The sequence below is a fragment of the Callithrix jacchus genome, chromosome 1 (assembly GCF_049354715.1).
Source record: "Callithrix jacchus isolate 240 chromosome 1, calJac240_pri, whole genome shotgun sequence".
Lineage (NCBI taxonomy): Eukaryota > Metazoa > Chordata > Mammalia > Primates > Cebidae > Callithrix > Callithrix jacchus.
The window spans coordinates 113,542,042-113,558,524 of record NC_133502.1 but is presented as its reverse complement, the minus strand read 5'-3'; the positions used below and the strand labels follow the sequence as shown (position 1 = coordinate 113,558,524).

General features: G+C 43.2%; 1 protein-coding gene across 7 annotated transcripts in view; it reads right to left on the bottom strand.

The window, feature by feature from the left end:
- KDM4C (lysine demethylase 4C) overlaps window positions 1-16,483 on the bottom strand; it is a 418,510-nt gene that overhangs the window by 8,721 nt on the left and 393,306 nt on the right. For all 7 annotated transcript variants that reach the window (XM_035305424.3, XM_035305451.3, XM_078368791.1 and 4 more), the window contains one exon: window positions 2,157-2,276. In XM_035305424.3, coding sequence (XP_035161315.3) covers window positions 2,157-2,276 — 120 coding nt within the window. The remainder of the gene's footprint in view (window positions 1-2,156; window positions 2,277-16,483) is intronic.

Genomic DNA, 16,483 nt, shown 5'->3' with positions numbered 1-16,483 from the left:
GCATCTCTTTTACACAATTTGAGAGCATAGCTAGAACCACCTGTGCCTACTTTCTTTTGCTTGAGATCATTTGAAACAAAAAGGCAATTACAAACCTCAAAGGGAGTATGCTATACTAGGACTAGGGTAACCAACTGTCCTATTTCACCTGGGACTCAGGGGTCCCCTGGGATGTAGTTAATTTCAGTATTAAAATCAGGGATGGTCCCAGACAAGCAGGGATGGTTGTCCACCCTAGTTTGGACAGAGCTGAGAGAGAATTCTAACCCTCTCTTTACCAGCTATGTATCCTTGGACAAATTATTAAAAATTTATTCTTAAATAATTAAAATTTTGTTCACAGCCTTTCTTATCTCATTTTTAAGATAGGAGTCAAGTAACATCTAACATTTTGCAGGACTACTGTGAGGGTCAAAAAATGTACATGCCTAGGATATTAAGCACCATGCAGCAGGTATTTATTTATCTGTCACATCTATTTTTAAAACTGTCTTTGTTTATTTGATGAAGTTGAATAATTAGATACAAAACACAAAATGATCTCAAAAGGCCACTTGGCTTAATGAGGAATTTTAAACTACTTGTGCTTGAGAGACAATTTTAATATTAGTCTTAACTTTTTCATGGAGTCTATAAATATGCCCATAGTTTTATGTTGATAGGCCATCATAAATTCAACTGAAGTTAACACACTGATTACTAATTAGCCCGAATTTCAACATGTTCTCATTATGTGATATTTTTCATGTAGCAAATAGCTTTGCTACATGTAAGAAGCTTTACTTTTGCACTTACTATTTAATTAAATGTAATTATTTTCTTTTGTATTATGTAGTAATGCTTCTTTTTCAGGAGTGTCCAGTATTATTAGCTCATCTTGTGATTTTTGCCTAATTCTGTTCATTCTAATGCAAAGAAGGTCCAGTTATTCGAATTATATTATAAATATAATATGCCTTATAAATATTATATTTATAATATGACTTTAATATATTATAAATAACTTGAATTTGTATCTAGAGACTGTCACCAATACCATATGCAAAGGGGAAATGGCCTTTACACACAGATACACACACACACAATGTATGTGTATACATCCTCCTGTCCATTCCTCTGGGGTTTTTCTAGACCATGAAAAATGTCTCTCCTAAGTTTTTCAAACTTCTTTGAACACCTTTAATTACACTGTGCTCCAGTTCCTGACGTGGTGTCTTACAATGCACTCTTCCATTTAAGCTCTTGCTCCTTATCAGTCTTTGAACAATTTCGGTGTTGAAACTGACAGTCTTTATCATTCTCAAGCTGCTTTTCAACTTAACAGGCCTGAACCTTCTTGCGTTTTCTTTTACTTCAGTCTTCCTGTTTTCACTCTATAGTTTAGCCTGAGAATCTTGATTTTTTTTGACAGTGTTACTGAAAATTCTACAGTGTATGGGCTCTAAGTGTCCCCTTTTAAAACCTTTCTAAAGGAACATAAATGCACATGTGCTATCCATGTTGTTTCCCTTATTGAAGCTTAACCTACTTTCATTTCTGGGTGGAATAAAATAATTCATTTTTAAATTGTATATATACCGTTTAATACTATGTTAGGTTCCCTAGTGAACAGAATGTCCAGCTGACAGCTGTGGTTTTCATTTAAACAAGCATTCCTTTAAGCTTGGGTGGATGATAACCATCAGCTCCTTGTGACATTAACTGGCCATATCTATGCCAATATACCATTGTCTAGCTTTGCTTGAATAGCAGGTGGAGTGGGGAGAGTATGTCTCTCAGCAAAAGCCACCTGCTGGTTGAAGAGTGGCCATCACCATCTTGGCTGAAGGTGAGATGAATTGGTCAATTAGTCTCTCCTCATAACACAGAAACAGTGGGAAGCAGCCCATCTTCTAGTAACTTATCTTTCTGGCAGAACCATATTCCTTACAATTAAACCATTCATCAAATGTCGTTAAGTTTCCCAGTGTCCAACATGGTAATAAAACTCCAGGGTTTCCACCTGGGTCATTACACACTGAATCTTCGCCTCCTACATAAAATAAGAGATGCCCCAAATTCATGTGCCTTATTGATCAGCAGCACACTCGAGATACTAACTCCTTCTGACTTAACATGTCAGTCTCAGCAAGCATCACAGAGAAGGAAGAACCCACCTGGTACATGTGGGCAATATTTGATCCAAAATATTTTGCTCCATAGAGTTTGCCGTCAGGCCACTTGACTTGGACAACTTCTCCCTCAGCAGGAGGGCCCAGCTTCAGACAGTCTCGGCTCTGCAGAATAAACAGAGACAGGCTTTTCAAGATGAGTGCCTAAGTGACTGCATTTAGAACTTAGCAAATGATGAACTTCTGGCAATTAAAAGGAGTTATTGCCTCTGTGTTTTATGGATTATAGTCTCGCATGGGTGTTCAGGGGAAGAGATATGAGCCAAAGGAGTATTTAAAGATTCAGCCTACATCATAAAGTTGCAAAGGAGCCACCATAATCCAAGCAGGAAAGAAAAAAAAAAAAACAGCAGCATTTACATTTGCTATTTGAAAAAGAATTGTTCAGGGGGTAACTAAAATATGTGTAGAAACTGCTTTAGCTGAGGAATAGACCAGCTTATGATTTATAACACCTGACATTTATATGGCATTTTGTGGTTAACAAAATGCTTCAGCATACATCTCATGTGATCTTATAATCACTCCATGATGAAGGAAGAAATTATTAATTATCCCCATTTTACTGACGAGGAAACTGAGAGTCCTGCGAGGCTCCTTTAAGTTGCCAGGATCTCTGGAGGAGTGAAGTTGAACTGGAGAATAAGAGCTGAAGACACCCAGGTGGAAGTGGGGCAGGGGTGCAATTGAAGCCGGAAGGAATTGCCAATGCAGCAGAGAAGCGAAAGCAGTGGCACCTGCAGTGGTGAGTGGAGCTGGGTAGGTGTATCCTGTTTAGCACACCCCTTCTAAAGACCCCCTGGACCTCCATACACAAGTGTGCTTCTGCCAGCATCTCCTGTTAATTAACTAGCCCACCTTTTCTACAAGTAATTATGGTGGCACCCATAACCAGAATCTTTTCATTTCAGATCTTCTGTTTCCCGTTGCCACCTCCCAAGGCAGTAATTCAGAGCCAACTCCCCAGGTGATGAATCTTGAAAGGTGCTTTTTTCTTTTTTTTAAAGGCGTGGGGAGGGGATCATGGTAGATAGTAAAAACACTTGCACAGGCATTGTTTATAAACTTCTAAATTTGCATGTATTGGGTAGAACACAAAACAATTTTATTACAAGGGAATCAAATACTTGACTACGGTAATTTTATTTTAGACATTCAGCAATTCAAACTTTGCTAATAAGGGTATTTTACTGATGAGGACAATCTGAATGATTGAAATGCATACTTGACCAACCAAGCTATAAATACAGACTGGGCACACTGTGTGGTTTAAATGAGAGGCATACACAGGAAATATTTAGTTGTTTATGACTGGAAATTACCATGTATTATTTCTTATTATTAATAGAAATTGTGCCTTATAAAGGAGTGACCATTTGATTGCTGGGTTAAGAGTATACATGGCAGGCCCAGCTGTTCATTTTTCTAACTGCAGGCTATGCTTCCATTAGAGCTACAGAAAAAAAAAACAGTTTGCTCAGAGGCTCTATAGAACTGACAATATGCATCTAACTTAGTCAAATGAAAGTAAGTCTATTCTTAGCCTTCATAATACTTGACCTTAGGGCAGGCAGAATTAAAAGGGTAGGCTGCGGAGATGTACTCCATGTATGCCCATGGGTTATCAACTCTCTTTCCATTTCCCTTCCAAAGATTTATGTGGTACCAAGAATACTGGAAGGTATAGCTTCTGAGTATACACTGATTACATGTCAGTCTCCACAGTTAGAGAGTCCCATCAGCTCTAGATTCCTCTAAGCTGAAGCCCAGGTGCTGGGGTAAATGTGGGGGCAGAAGGTGGCATATGCTTCTTCCTGCTGCTAAAGCTTTCTCCCATATGAAGGGATCTCCACTTGGGTTCACCCACTCTTAGCGTTTTACAAGAGGATTGGGAATGACTTAATTTTATTGCTGATTTCTGAAGGAGAATGCATTTCCCAAACTATGTGCCATCGTACCCTGGAGTGCCACAGCAAACTCACGGGGACCCTGTGGAATACATTCAAGGGAAGCACAGTGACACTTGTGAGGCATCCAGCTTACCAACACTGGTGAGTTATTTGGACTTAATTTACTTAACACATAGAACTGTTAGGTATTTCTTTTGACCAAGAGCCACTCTAAAAAGCATGCTGAGATACTAAGGGTGCCGTGAGCCAACAAAGTTTGGTGACCTCTGACTTAGCCTCTTCCCTTTCTCTGTGGAGCCATCATTCAGGGAGAGAACTGCACTTTCCTGCACTGCCTATCACTAGGTAAGTCTGCTAATTCCAGGGTCCAGTGTTTGAAACCTGTTTGCCCACAGATACAAGTCACACTCCTCAATATCTGCTTTAGTAGTCATGAAGGAGACACTTCACATCTCCAAATCCTGACTCCTTTGTCTCGCTTTTCCTCAGGCATGGTGAGATATGTTATTTATTGGGTCCTCAAATCTCAACAGAGGCAAATCAAAGCCTCAGGAAATTCAGGAGGCAGTACTCTGCACTTTCTTACCCACCACAAACAACTTTCAAGCAGGAGAGTTACGATCTTCCTTTCTTTATCATTTAGGTCCTTAATTTTACAGATTTGCCCTTCAGCATAACTTTATTAATCTCTAAAATAAAACTCCTCAAAATAAATCCCGACCTGCAATTTTAGGTACAATATCACCAAGGTGAGGTGAGGGACACAGAAACAGGGACTAGACAAACATAAATTCCATTAGAGCAGTTTATCTTAAAAACTTAGTTTTATTAACAAACTGAATGAATGCAACTTTACTAGGTGACAATTAAAAAAAAAAAAGGTTTTGGAAACAATGCCTGAGATGGTTTGATATCTTTTATTACTAATTATAAATTAACTTTTTACTCACAAGAAATCTTAATTGAGCATTGCAAGTGCCTGACCTCAACTAACTCGTTACTGCTCAGCCTCATTCTGACGTTGCTCTATCAGCCACAAAGTAAAATTCATAATCTTTCATGCCAAACTCAAGAAGACACTTCAGTTTGCTTTCTCAGTCTTCTGCTTTCAGAACTTTTTCTTTATTTATAGAAAAAGAAAAATAACAAACCAACTATGTAACAAGGTAAGTTATTCTGTGCCTCCCCCACCTTCAAAACCAGAGGCATGATTCTCACCCCTAACGGCTCCTTTCTTACCCTTTGGCAGGTCCTTCAGCTGGAAGGACATAATATTTTGATGTGCATATAACTTTATTTAGTATGTATAATTCATGATTTACTCCCTAACTACTTTCCAAATTAAGTTAAGGTAGCTCAGAGTAAAACATAAAAGAGCTTATTCCTGTAACATCTAGTTTCATCCATAAAGAAATGGTGTCAATTCATCAGCTGTATCACATTTTGAGTTTGCCAGCAACTTCTATGACTACGTGGGGTATAAATTTAAACAAGAATGAGACTAGAAGCATGTGGGCTGATGAAAAGAAGTTGAAAGTTTTGATATTTAGGCTTCTCTGATCTCCCCAAAGTAGAAGCTGGTGGGTGTCCCCCAAATTGTTTCACTAATTCAAGAACCTATTTACTGACCACCTACTGTGGGTGAGCCACTAGGAGGCAATAAAGCCCAGCAGCCCAAGCTAGGGACAGAGGGCACTGCACCCACAGCCTGTCACTCTGAACCCATGGCTCTGTGGGGTGGGGGCTCCGGGGTCCTTGCAAGGGGTGAGATCTATGAGGAGAGGACTACAGAGTAGAACTTTGATTTTATTTATAAATTAGGTTTCTGACTAAAATTTCATGGGAGGGGGGAAGTTTCTTTCAAAAATAGAAGGTCTGAAAAAAATTAAGTATATCAAAAAGTCTAAAAATGAAGGAATTTAGTTTGTGGAACGCAACAGCTTGAGTGGTCTGCCTTCCCTCTTAAAGGTCTCCAGCTGGTTCAGGGGCCCTTTGGGTTGAGCACCAGGAACCAGGCACTGGAGCACAGCTTCTCAAAGTGTACACAGTTAAATGAGGATTCCAGGGAACCCCAAAGCTCTCTCTGACTTGGGTGACTTCTTTTAAGCAATCTAGAATTTAAGATTGATTATAGAAAAGGATGTAAAATGCTAAAGAGGCTTTTCCTAATGCAGTTTACTGAATATGTTATTGGAGTAAGTAAACATCTTTGCTGGAAAATTATATGCATTAAAACCTTGACAAATGCATTTTTCTCAGTTGCTATCTACTCTTTGAAGCAGTTCGCCTTCACCTAATATAAATAACTGTTTGCCATTTGCTGTACTGCCTCCAGGATGTGTAAACTCACCTCAAATCTACCAGAGCCTTGTTCACAGGACACTGGTGTCTGGAGCTGCCAGTAAGCACACAGCTACAGCACTAAATAGATGATGTGAAAATTAAAGACAGAAATCGGCCAGGCGCGGTGGCTCAAGCCTGTAATCCCAGCACTTTGGGAGGCCGAGGCAGGTGGATCACAAGGTTAAGAGATCGAGACCATCCTGGTCAACATGGTGAAACCCCGTCTCTACTAAAAAATATACAAAAAATTAGCTGGGCATGGTGGCGCGTGCCTGTAATCCCAGCTACTCGGGAGGCTGGGGCAGGAGAATTGCCTGAACCCAGGAGGCGGAGGTTGCGGTGAGTCGAGATCGCGCCATTGCACTCCAGCCTGGGTAATGAGCGCGAAACTCCGTCTCAAAAAAAAAAGAAAGAAAGAAAGAAAATTAAAGACAGAAATCATAACCCCAGTGAAGAGTGGCCTTTTGGCTAAAATCAGTTCTTTAAAGGACTAAGAGGAGTACTGAACCCAGGGCCACAGGATAGTATCATCACATTCCCTCCAAAGTCAAGGCCAAACTTCTGTACCTGCTCCACCAACTAAAAGGAAAAATTCAACTGTCAGTCTGATTACCTGAATCTGAAGTCACTGAGTTCTTGGAACTGTTATGCAACCCTTCAAAAGGGACCCCTAGAAGTTGCTGTCTTCAAATGTTGCCTGTCTTAGCCCTATCCCCATCCCCATCACTATTCCTTACAGGTATAAACCACAGAGGCAGCCCCATCTGTGAGCCCAGTTGCATCAGATGAAGATGCGGCACATGTGTTCCCAGCAATTAATCAGCGTATAGTTTGGCTCCTCTGGCAGTCTCCCTTGGGGAGAATGCTTAGGTGACCTGGGGCAAAATGCCAACAGCTGCTAGCATTTCCAGAGATAATCACCTGCTCATTACTGGACCCTGGCATGGATTAACAAGACTGACTGACAGCCATGTAAGAATCGTGGTGGCTATCTGTCATCTGTTTGGATACCCAGCTTTGGAAACCCCTTCTTCCCACAGTCTAATGGGAATGAGCTGGCCTGACATCACAGTTGCTGAACACTGCCAGACACTCCCTTCCCCAGCTTCCCTCACAGCAAAGACAGCAACAGAGGCCTGGCCAGTGGGCTACACCATCCCAGGATTTAGAGCCTGGGGTCAGAGATGAAGCAAAATAAGTAGAAGGGAGAATTCCCTTAGAAGGCAGCAGCAGAACTCACAGGCCTATGGCAGAGGCCAGGTACAGTCTCACAACACTAGGGGAGGCAGGGTGATCTTCCTGGATGGCATCTGTGGCCTGTTCTTGCCTATGGCTGGGGGTGAACAGCCTCCTTTGTTCTTGCCTGGTTTCTGCCCTTTGCTTTTCTGTATTCCTGGAGATTCTGAAAGCTCCCCAATAACCTTTCACTAAATTTCTGTACAGCCTAATTAAATCAATGTCAGTTTCTGTTGGTTGCCATTAATGATCTTGATGACAATAAACCACTAGTTTGTATGATGGCAGATCCCTCCTCCCACAAAGGGGAAAGAAACCTCTCACTTAACAGTGGAATATAAAACTGGAGGACTCCCCATACCATGCAAAGGCCCAGCTGCAAAACAATTCTTCTCAAAAGGAAGGGAGCATATTGATGGAAGCACCTACCTGTTGACAAGGCTTGGCCCTAGAAGACTGACAGCACTCCAAGTTTCCAATATGCCCCACAGTGTAAGAATGTGCCCTCTCTGAGGATATCCCCAAGAATGTATTCCAGACAATAAAGTCACCAAGCACCTGAGGAATGGCCAGCTCTAAGCAATGGCCTTTCGAGGGGGCTACTCTATTGGGGACACATCACTTTGGACTGCTTATTAAATATAAGTCATAACCACCCTTCATGTAGAGATTAGCAAACAATGAAAGCACTTAAAACTTATTTTTAAGGCCAGGAGCAGTGGCTCACGCCTGTAATCCCAGCACTTTGGGAGGCCAAGGCGGGAGGATCACTTGAGCTCAAGACTTCGAGACAAATCTGGGTAACATAGCAAGGTTCCATCTCTATAAAACAAGAAAAAAAAAGAAGTATTTTTAAGAATAATTCTTAGCTTCTATAGGGAGATATTGTAAAACAATTTTTTTAAGATAGAAAAAAATTTTAAACCTCATATTTCTATCACCTACAAGTGATCACTGTCACCATGTGGAGTTTTTTTTTTTCTATGCTTCTAATTTTTTTAAAGAATTTTTCTCCATGCTCTTTAAGAATTAGCACATCCTATACATGCACAATCTTTGCCCCGCAGAGGCCCAGCCTTTATTTTCTTTCAAGTTAGAGTACAGTTGATCTGTCAAGAGCTCGGAACTGCAGTTCATGCCGTGTTCCTTCATTACTTTCCACAGCGTTTTGGGGTGGAGGCCCTTTCCTTTTTATTGGGGTAAAATATGCATAACACTAAATTTACCATTTTAACCACATTCCATTGTAAATTTCAGTGGCATTCAGTTCACAGTGTTGTGATACCATCACCACTCTCCATCTTCAGAACTTCTTTTTAACTTCCCAAACTCCACACTCATTAAACACTGACTCCTTATTCTCTCCTCCCGTCAGCCCCTGGGAACCACCGTTCTACTTTTGGTCTCTGAGAATTTGACTACTCTAGGCACCTTATCTAAGCAAAATCCTACAATATTTGCCCTTTCGTGGACATTTATAATTTGTACCTTTCTATTTACCAGCTACAATTATGTCATGAGCATTTTCTTAGCTATTAACTATATTTTAAAAACTCCATTTTACTTGCCAAATATATGCAACAGTATAGATGCGCTACAATTTAGTCACTCTTCTATTAAATATTTAGGACATTGCAGTTTTCCTCTATCATATATAATGCTACTATATACTTGTTTTCATGAATCTTTGTCTGCATTGCTGACTATATTCTTAGAACAGACTCCTAGAACAAGAGTTACTTGGTAAAAAGGTATATAAAAAACTTAGTTTCATCAGCTTTGAAAAATTCAACATCAGACTCAGTTCTCTAGTGCAGTAAATAAATCTACTGTTAACCACCAGACATTTCTGATTCAGCTGGTCCAAGGTGGGTCCAAGCCAAATGCCCTTCCAGGCAATCTCATACTCAGCAGGGTGGGAACTGCTGTTCTAGGAGGTTATCTCACAGCTGAAACTATATATCCTAGTTAACAAAAGAACCAGTTCTATGCCCCTTCTTCTGACTGCATCTTTTTTACAGTGAGAGTTTCCTAACATGCTTAGAAGAAAATCTGGAATGCTTCCACCCTTAGGTATCTATCTAAATGTGTTCTGTACTGATTCTAGAACCCTGTAATTTCAGGCTCTGGGTTAATCAATACAAGCTGCTCCTATACTGACACTAATCATTCCGGGAAACTCCTAGTGTATTAAAAAGGTCCACTTTTCCTTTTTAATAGTTTTGACACAGGGTCTCACTCCTGTTGCCCAGGCTGGAGTGATTGCAGTGGCATTATCACAGCTCAGTGCAGCCTCAGCTTCCCAGCTCAGGTTATTCTTCCACCTTGGCCTCCCAAATAGCTGAAAATACAGGTGCATGTCACCATGCTTGGCTAATTTTTTTTCTTTTTCTTTTTTTAATAGAGATGAGGTCTCGCTACATTGCCCAGCCTCGGCTGCCCAAAGTGCTGGGATCACAGGTGTGAGCCACAATGCCTGGCCAACTGCTTTGTTGGTATGCACTTTCCCTGCAGTGATGAGCCCAAAGTGGATACAATGCTTGTTTAAGGTACTGAGGTCCCAGAGATGGAGACCTCTTTTATTATTCTGAAAGTTATTACAGCATTAAGCCTCAGAAGTATATTTCCAAAGCAGCCACATCTTTACAAAATTAGAAATAGGTGAGATTCTGGCATGCAAAAACTCTAAAAGGCCTAGAAAGTACAAAGTTAGGCAGCTGTTTTCAGAAATTATTTTTCTGGTTCCTTTGAAGTGAGGAAGCATAACAAAAGCCAATAACGAGAAACAGGGGTGACACTGGCAGAGTGGGGGGCTGACCCCACCCAAAAGAGCCTGTGGGGGAGGGACCAGGAAGGCGCTGACCCCACCCAAAAGAGCCTGTGGGCGAGGGACCAGGAAGGCAGCGGGTGTACAGGCACAAGGGGAGCAGTTCTAACCTGCTGCTAAGAGATTCTCTGCATTCCTCCCTTCTCCTTCCCTCTGAGTATGTCCTCCCGGCCAGACTGAGCTCAAAACTGAGAAAACAGAGACAAAAAAGACCCAGCCCTCTCAGCCATTTCTCTCAAAGGATTCAGATCCAGGTGGGGACTCAAACACACACATGAATATCTGCAATACAAGGCACTGTGTGTGTCTGTAGGTAGTAGGCAAAGAGGTGAGAACTCTGTCTGTAGCCCACCCTCCTAGGACATCAACTGTGTCAAGGACTTTCTTCTTAAGATTAACCAAATTGCCTCATGCCACTTCCTCCACGTTAAGCCACTCTCCACACAAACTAAACTATAGAGACCTCTCTCAGGAAAAGTTGTGGTGAGACCAATAATGTAGGCCTTAAAGACAGGTGTCAAAGGGAGAAGCCAGCTGGCAGTTCCTGCGGCACTCTGTGAGACCACTGTTTGGAGCTCTGGCATTGTCAACCTGATTTCATTTGGGGTCATATAGTTGGTCAGGCTATCCCACTGACTATGTGGAGTGATGTGGCCAAACAGGAGACAGAGTTGTAGTCCTGACCCCTTCCTCTCCCTCTCAAGTGTATTCTGGAATGATCCCACTGTGATCTCAGGGCTGTGCCCCATCATACCAGGAGTCAAAATAGGAACTCTTCCAAGTTCAACTCCCAAAACCCCGAAATACAAAAACGACTTAAATAAGGAATTTATACGTTTAAAGCTTTCTGACACTTCCTCTTAGATCCTTTTTTCAGTAACCTCTTCTTTTTTTAAAGGTATGGAAAATGTTTCTGGAAGTCTTGTGCTTAGGGACTCTCTGACCAATGAGCTGACCAAAAATTACTGGCTGCCACCCATCAACTATAATCACCACTGCCACCAGAGCCACAAAGACTACCTGCATGTTTACTATGTGCCGCGCAGCACACTAACTGCTTTATGCACTACGTTTCAATAATCTCAACACAGATCCCAGTACTTATTACTGACGGTGGCGGTGGCCCATCTGGAGCAGCCACTGTGAGGATGCCAGCTGCAGTGGTGGAGGTGTGGCTGATGCTGTGCACACTGTGGAGCTGGCAGGGGACAGGAACAGGTGATCCCAGTGAGAGCCCCGTGCCCTACTGAGTTGGCAGGGCTGGAGCCCATGCTCCCGGGTGCAGCTGCAGCTGCCCAGCCACAGCTCCAGACCTGGGCATCCCTGTGCTCTCAGGGTCCAGGAAGCCCCCTGCCCCAGCAGGCTTGGAATTGCCAGCTTCCACTCCCTGGCCTCTCCTCACTCCTGGCATGCACTCTGCAGCACAGCAAAGATGCAGTCATGTCTTGACAGCGAAGCCCAGGCAGTATAGCGACCAAGCTGGGTGTGCACACGCTTGGGGTGGCACTGACACACCAGCCCCCTGATGCCTCTGCCCCTCCAGAAACTGCTTCTAAAGCTGACACTTTGGGTGCTGACGAGCACAGGAGGGAGGTCAGGGGGCTGAGGGTGGCTTGGCACAAGTGTACAGGCAGCCCTCAGTGTAGATTACCTGGGCGCCAAGGATGGCATGTTGATGGCAGGAAGCAGACAGGTTCCTAGGAGAAATGGGAGGGATCCCTGGTGAAACTCCACCTTCAAGCCATGGATGGCCTGAAGCCTGGAGGCTAAGCTGCCAGTTCCAGGTAAAGTCTGCAACCAGGAGTGAGAACTTCCTTGATGCCATTTAGCCAATCAAGTGGTGCTTCCACCAATCAGCAAGCACTGCCTCTATTTTGAGCCCATAAAAACCCCAGATTCAGCTGGACTCAGACACTCCTTGGGACTACCTACTTGTGGATATGAGCTACCCACTTCAGGTCTCCTCTCCACTAACAGGTATTTGATCATCCAATAAAGGCTTTCTCCATCTTGCTCACCCTTCAGTTGTCCAAGTAACCTCAATCTTCCTGGATGCAGGGCAAGAACTTGGGACCTGCCAAATGGTCAGAGTGAAGAGGGTTGTAACATGTTCCTGGCTGGCTCACCAAGGTGTAGGTAGTGATACACTCTCAGACAGTGAGGGGGTAAAGAGTGCCGACCCTTCTTGGTGCCCAGACCTTGGGATTCCCTGAGCCAGAGCTGCTGTTAACACTATAGTCCTCCTGTTCTCCACTGGCGTCAGGCAGCTACCCCACACAACAAAAAGTAGCAGTGGGGCCAGACCAGTCCACAAGCTGCAGGCTGGAGTAGGGTGGTGGGCCTAAAAAAGCTGTAACACGAACAGGCTGAAATACGCCCCCACTGCCCCTGCTCACCACACTGTGGGCAAGGAGGAGAGAAGAGCCACAGCCCTTCTGGAAGCCCAGACCTTGGAGCTCCCTGAGCCAGGGCTGTAACATACTGTAACAGCCTCTCTGGGGCTCTGCACTTGCTGGCGTCTCCAAGCTTTTGGGCGCTATCATGTTCTCTTATCCAGATGATGATATCCACAGCAGAAGCTGTTTGTGGTACATCTGGTCCAGCCACAGCCTTGCTGGCACCTGGAGCTGCCCACCCCACTGCAACAAATGGCATGTCTTGCTGTGTGCAGTGGCCAGACTTGCTCACTTGCTCACATACAACCTCGCCACTCCAAGCCCGCCTTGCCCTTGGAGGCATGGGATCTGGGCCGGTAGCATGAGCCAAGTGCAGCCTGCTGGGCCAAGTGGATGAAATAAGCCTAGAGGGCATGAGCAAAACTCAAGCAGAGGTGCCACCAGCCAGAGGTTTCCGGCAACACCCTAAGGCTCCTGTGACATTAACATCTCCAATTTACAGATAAGGAAACTGGTGTTAACTCCCTTGCCTGGGTTGCACAGCTAATTAGCAGAGCAAGGAGCACCCTGGCTCTGCCTGCCTCACATGCAGCTATTCCTACCTGGGTGAGAGAGACAACTGCCCCAGGGCTAACTGCATCCTCCTGTAGAGCACCCCAGGACTGCAATTTCTCACCCCTAAACACGGGGGAAAAAAACTCAACCTATATAGGACAGATTTTCTCCCCTTTTTTTATTGTTGTTGGCAGCGACTAACATGCATGAGGGGAATAAAATATTTTAGTATGTCAATAAAAATTTATGGTGCAAAATGGAGAAAGGCAGGCATGGGGTGAATTTCTCTGTAGTGGTTTCTAAAAATACTGTCAGTTCCAAAAGCTAAAAAAAGAAAGATGAAAGGAAAGCTAAGGATAGGCATGCAGGGGAGAGAGAAGGCTGCCCTGTGTTTAGATGTCCAGCTGTCCAAGGCTCTGGCTCTCCTCTGCAGTGTTTGTTCTCTGGGAGCACGGCTTGACCTAACCAGGACACTTCACATTGAAGTGATCCATGTACTGCTTCCAAGACCTGGGGTCAGGATGCATAGAGTCAAAGAAAATCCGTTACTGTGCCTAAGGTACTCAACCACCTTATGTCCTGGTTTTCTCATTAATAAAATGGAGATATTAATGCAACCTTGCAGGGCTGCAGGGAGAATGAGAGGAGAACAGAAAAGCAAGGCCCAGTTCCTGGCAGCTAGTGAATATTGAGTGAACCACATCAACAGGAATATTAATTTCTATCAACAGGAATATACCTAAAGGATAAGGAGAAGACAAAACCCTTGGGAGGCCAGTTTTAGGATTAAAAATAGTGAAGAAAACACTGAGAAGCCAAGAACCCAGACTATGAGAGAAGGGTGGCTAAAACAGAACACAGAACTCCAGAGGACCATCGCATGTGTTATCTTTACTGGAATCTAAAACAGCCTGGCTGGTAAGTGTCAACAACCCCAGCATTGGTAGAGAAGACTGACTTGCCTGAGGCCACAGGGCTAATAAGTAGATGGGTGGGGATGTCACTCATTCACCTGAGAATTTTCAAGCATCTCTTGTGTTTTAGGGAACAAAGAAATGAGTAGTGAGTTAAACAGATGTAGTTTTTTACCTCATGGAAACTTTGTTTCATTGGAAAATGCAGGTATTGACTTTAAAAAAAAAAAAAATTAAGAGGGCTGGGCATGGTGGCTCACGCCTGTAATCCCAGCACTTTGGGAGGTCGAGGTGGGGAATCACAAGGTCAAGAGATCAAGACCATCCTGGCTAACATGGTGAAACCCCCTCTCTACTAAAATACAAAATTAGCTGGGTATTGTGCCGCACGCCTGTAGTCCCAGCTACTTGGGAGGCTGAGGCAGGAGAATTGCTTGAACTCAGGAGGCGGAGGTTGCAGTGAGCCGAAGTCGCACCACTGCACTCCAGCCTGGCACCTGGCGACAATCGAGTCTCAAAAAAAAAAAAAAAAAAAAATTTAAGAACTCCTAACATAAGGAACTACAGTATAAAGAAGCAGCATTTAACAGATTATTAGCAAAGTATGATTCCTATATTCCAGAGAGCTTCAAGATGCCACAAGAGATAGAGATTGAAAATGAAATTTTGACAAAGCAATCTGAAAAGATCTAGATAAGGAAATTTAGGGGAAAAGAGTAAGGATATAAGTAGTTCTCAGAAGGGTTAAGAACTTTTTTAAAAAAACTTTTTTCTGATTATAAAAATTAAACATGTTCATATGGAAACTATAAGAAGGTGATAAAGTTGAAAATCATAATCACCTATGATTACATTCTCCAGAGATAATCAGTAACATTTTTATGTATTTCCTTAGAGGATTTTTTTCCCTTGCATATTTATATTTTTATACATAATTGGGATCTTACTGTATATACAATTTTGAGCCTGATTTTTCCATTTATTACAGTGCATCATTAAATATTCTTTGAAAGCATGATTTTAATAGCTGCATAAATAATTCATTTAAGCTTCCTCCTGGCTGCACTGGTAAGTGTTCAATGTCCAGATCAAAGGAACAAAGAGCTGTCATGCTTGCACTAGCCAGATTGTGTTTGGGGCACTGTGTTCCCACACCTGAGAGCAACATCGTGAGTGAGACACTGTCCAAGAAAATTTCATCCTCAGAGTGTCCTGGAGGAAGGGCATTCAGAAACCACTTGTCATTCATTCAATCATTCACTCCTGCCCCGGGACTGAGAAACAAAGACTGTTTTGTTTGGATTTGAGAAGACTTAGCACGGACTTGAGACCTCTCTACTAACATGTTAAGAAACTTAAGTGAAAGAGAGTATGTTTATTCAGTTTAACTCTAGAGATCAAGAACTAGGAAGGCTCTTGGGTGTTCTGAAGAGGCAGCAATTAGACTTCACAGAAAGAAGCCCTTGCTTCCTAATATTTGCAGCAAAAATTGAGAGTGAGCTCCTGTCAATTTGCAGCATTCCAGAATGGACCTGAAAACCCCTCACCAGAGGTGTGGTAGAGGAGAGGTCCGGCTGTGGGTGGAAGCTCTGCAGGAGTGGGGGAAGGATGGAGCACAGCAGAGTGGGGGGTAAGAATGAGCAGTTAAGGGATGAGGTGGGAAGGGTGTGTACCCCCCATCAGCCTGTCTCACCTACGCAGCACCCCTGAACCAAGCCACAGTGACTAAGAACTTCTAGCCGTTCAATAGCCTGTCCAGGTCTCACTGGAAGTATTGGCAAAGCCATACTATTTAGAAAACTATGTTTTCTAAATTCTCAAGTTCCATTCTAGTGATCCTCTTCCTTCACCAAAGCATACAGAGTATGCAAAATAATGGCAGGGAAAAGAAAAATCAAACGCAGACACACAGTTAGCTTTTTCCCTAGCCATCCTCTGGCCACACGCCTTTAACTCTTTAACATCAGCTTCCTCTTTGGTCAAAGGAGAGGAGCATCCTTTGAGGGTCAACACCTGAGGAGGAGACCTGTTAATGCAGCACCACCTCATTCTCTTGTGGGCCCAGAGGAGGTCTGGTTTAACTCAATCAACAAGATGACCTGCAAATGGGCGAAGCAAAATGCACAGAAAG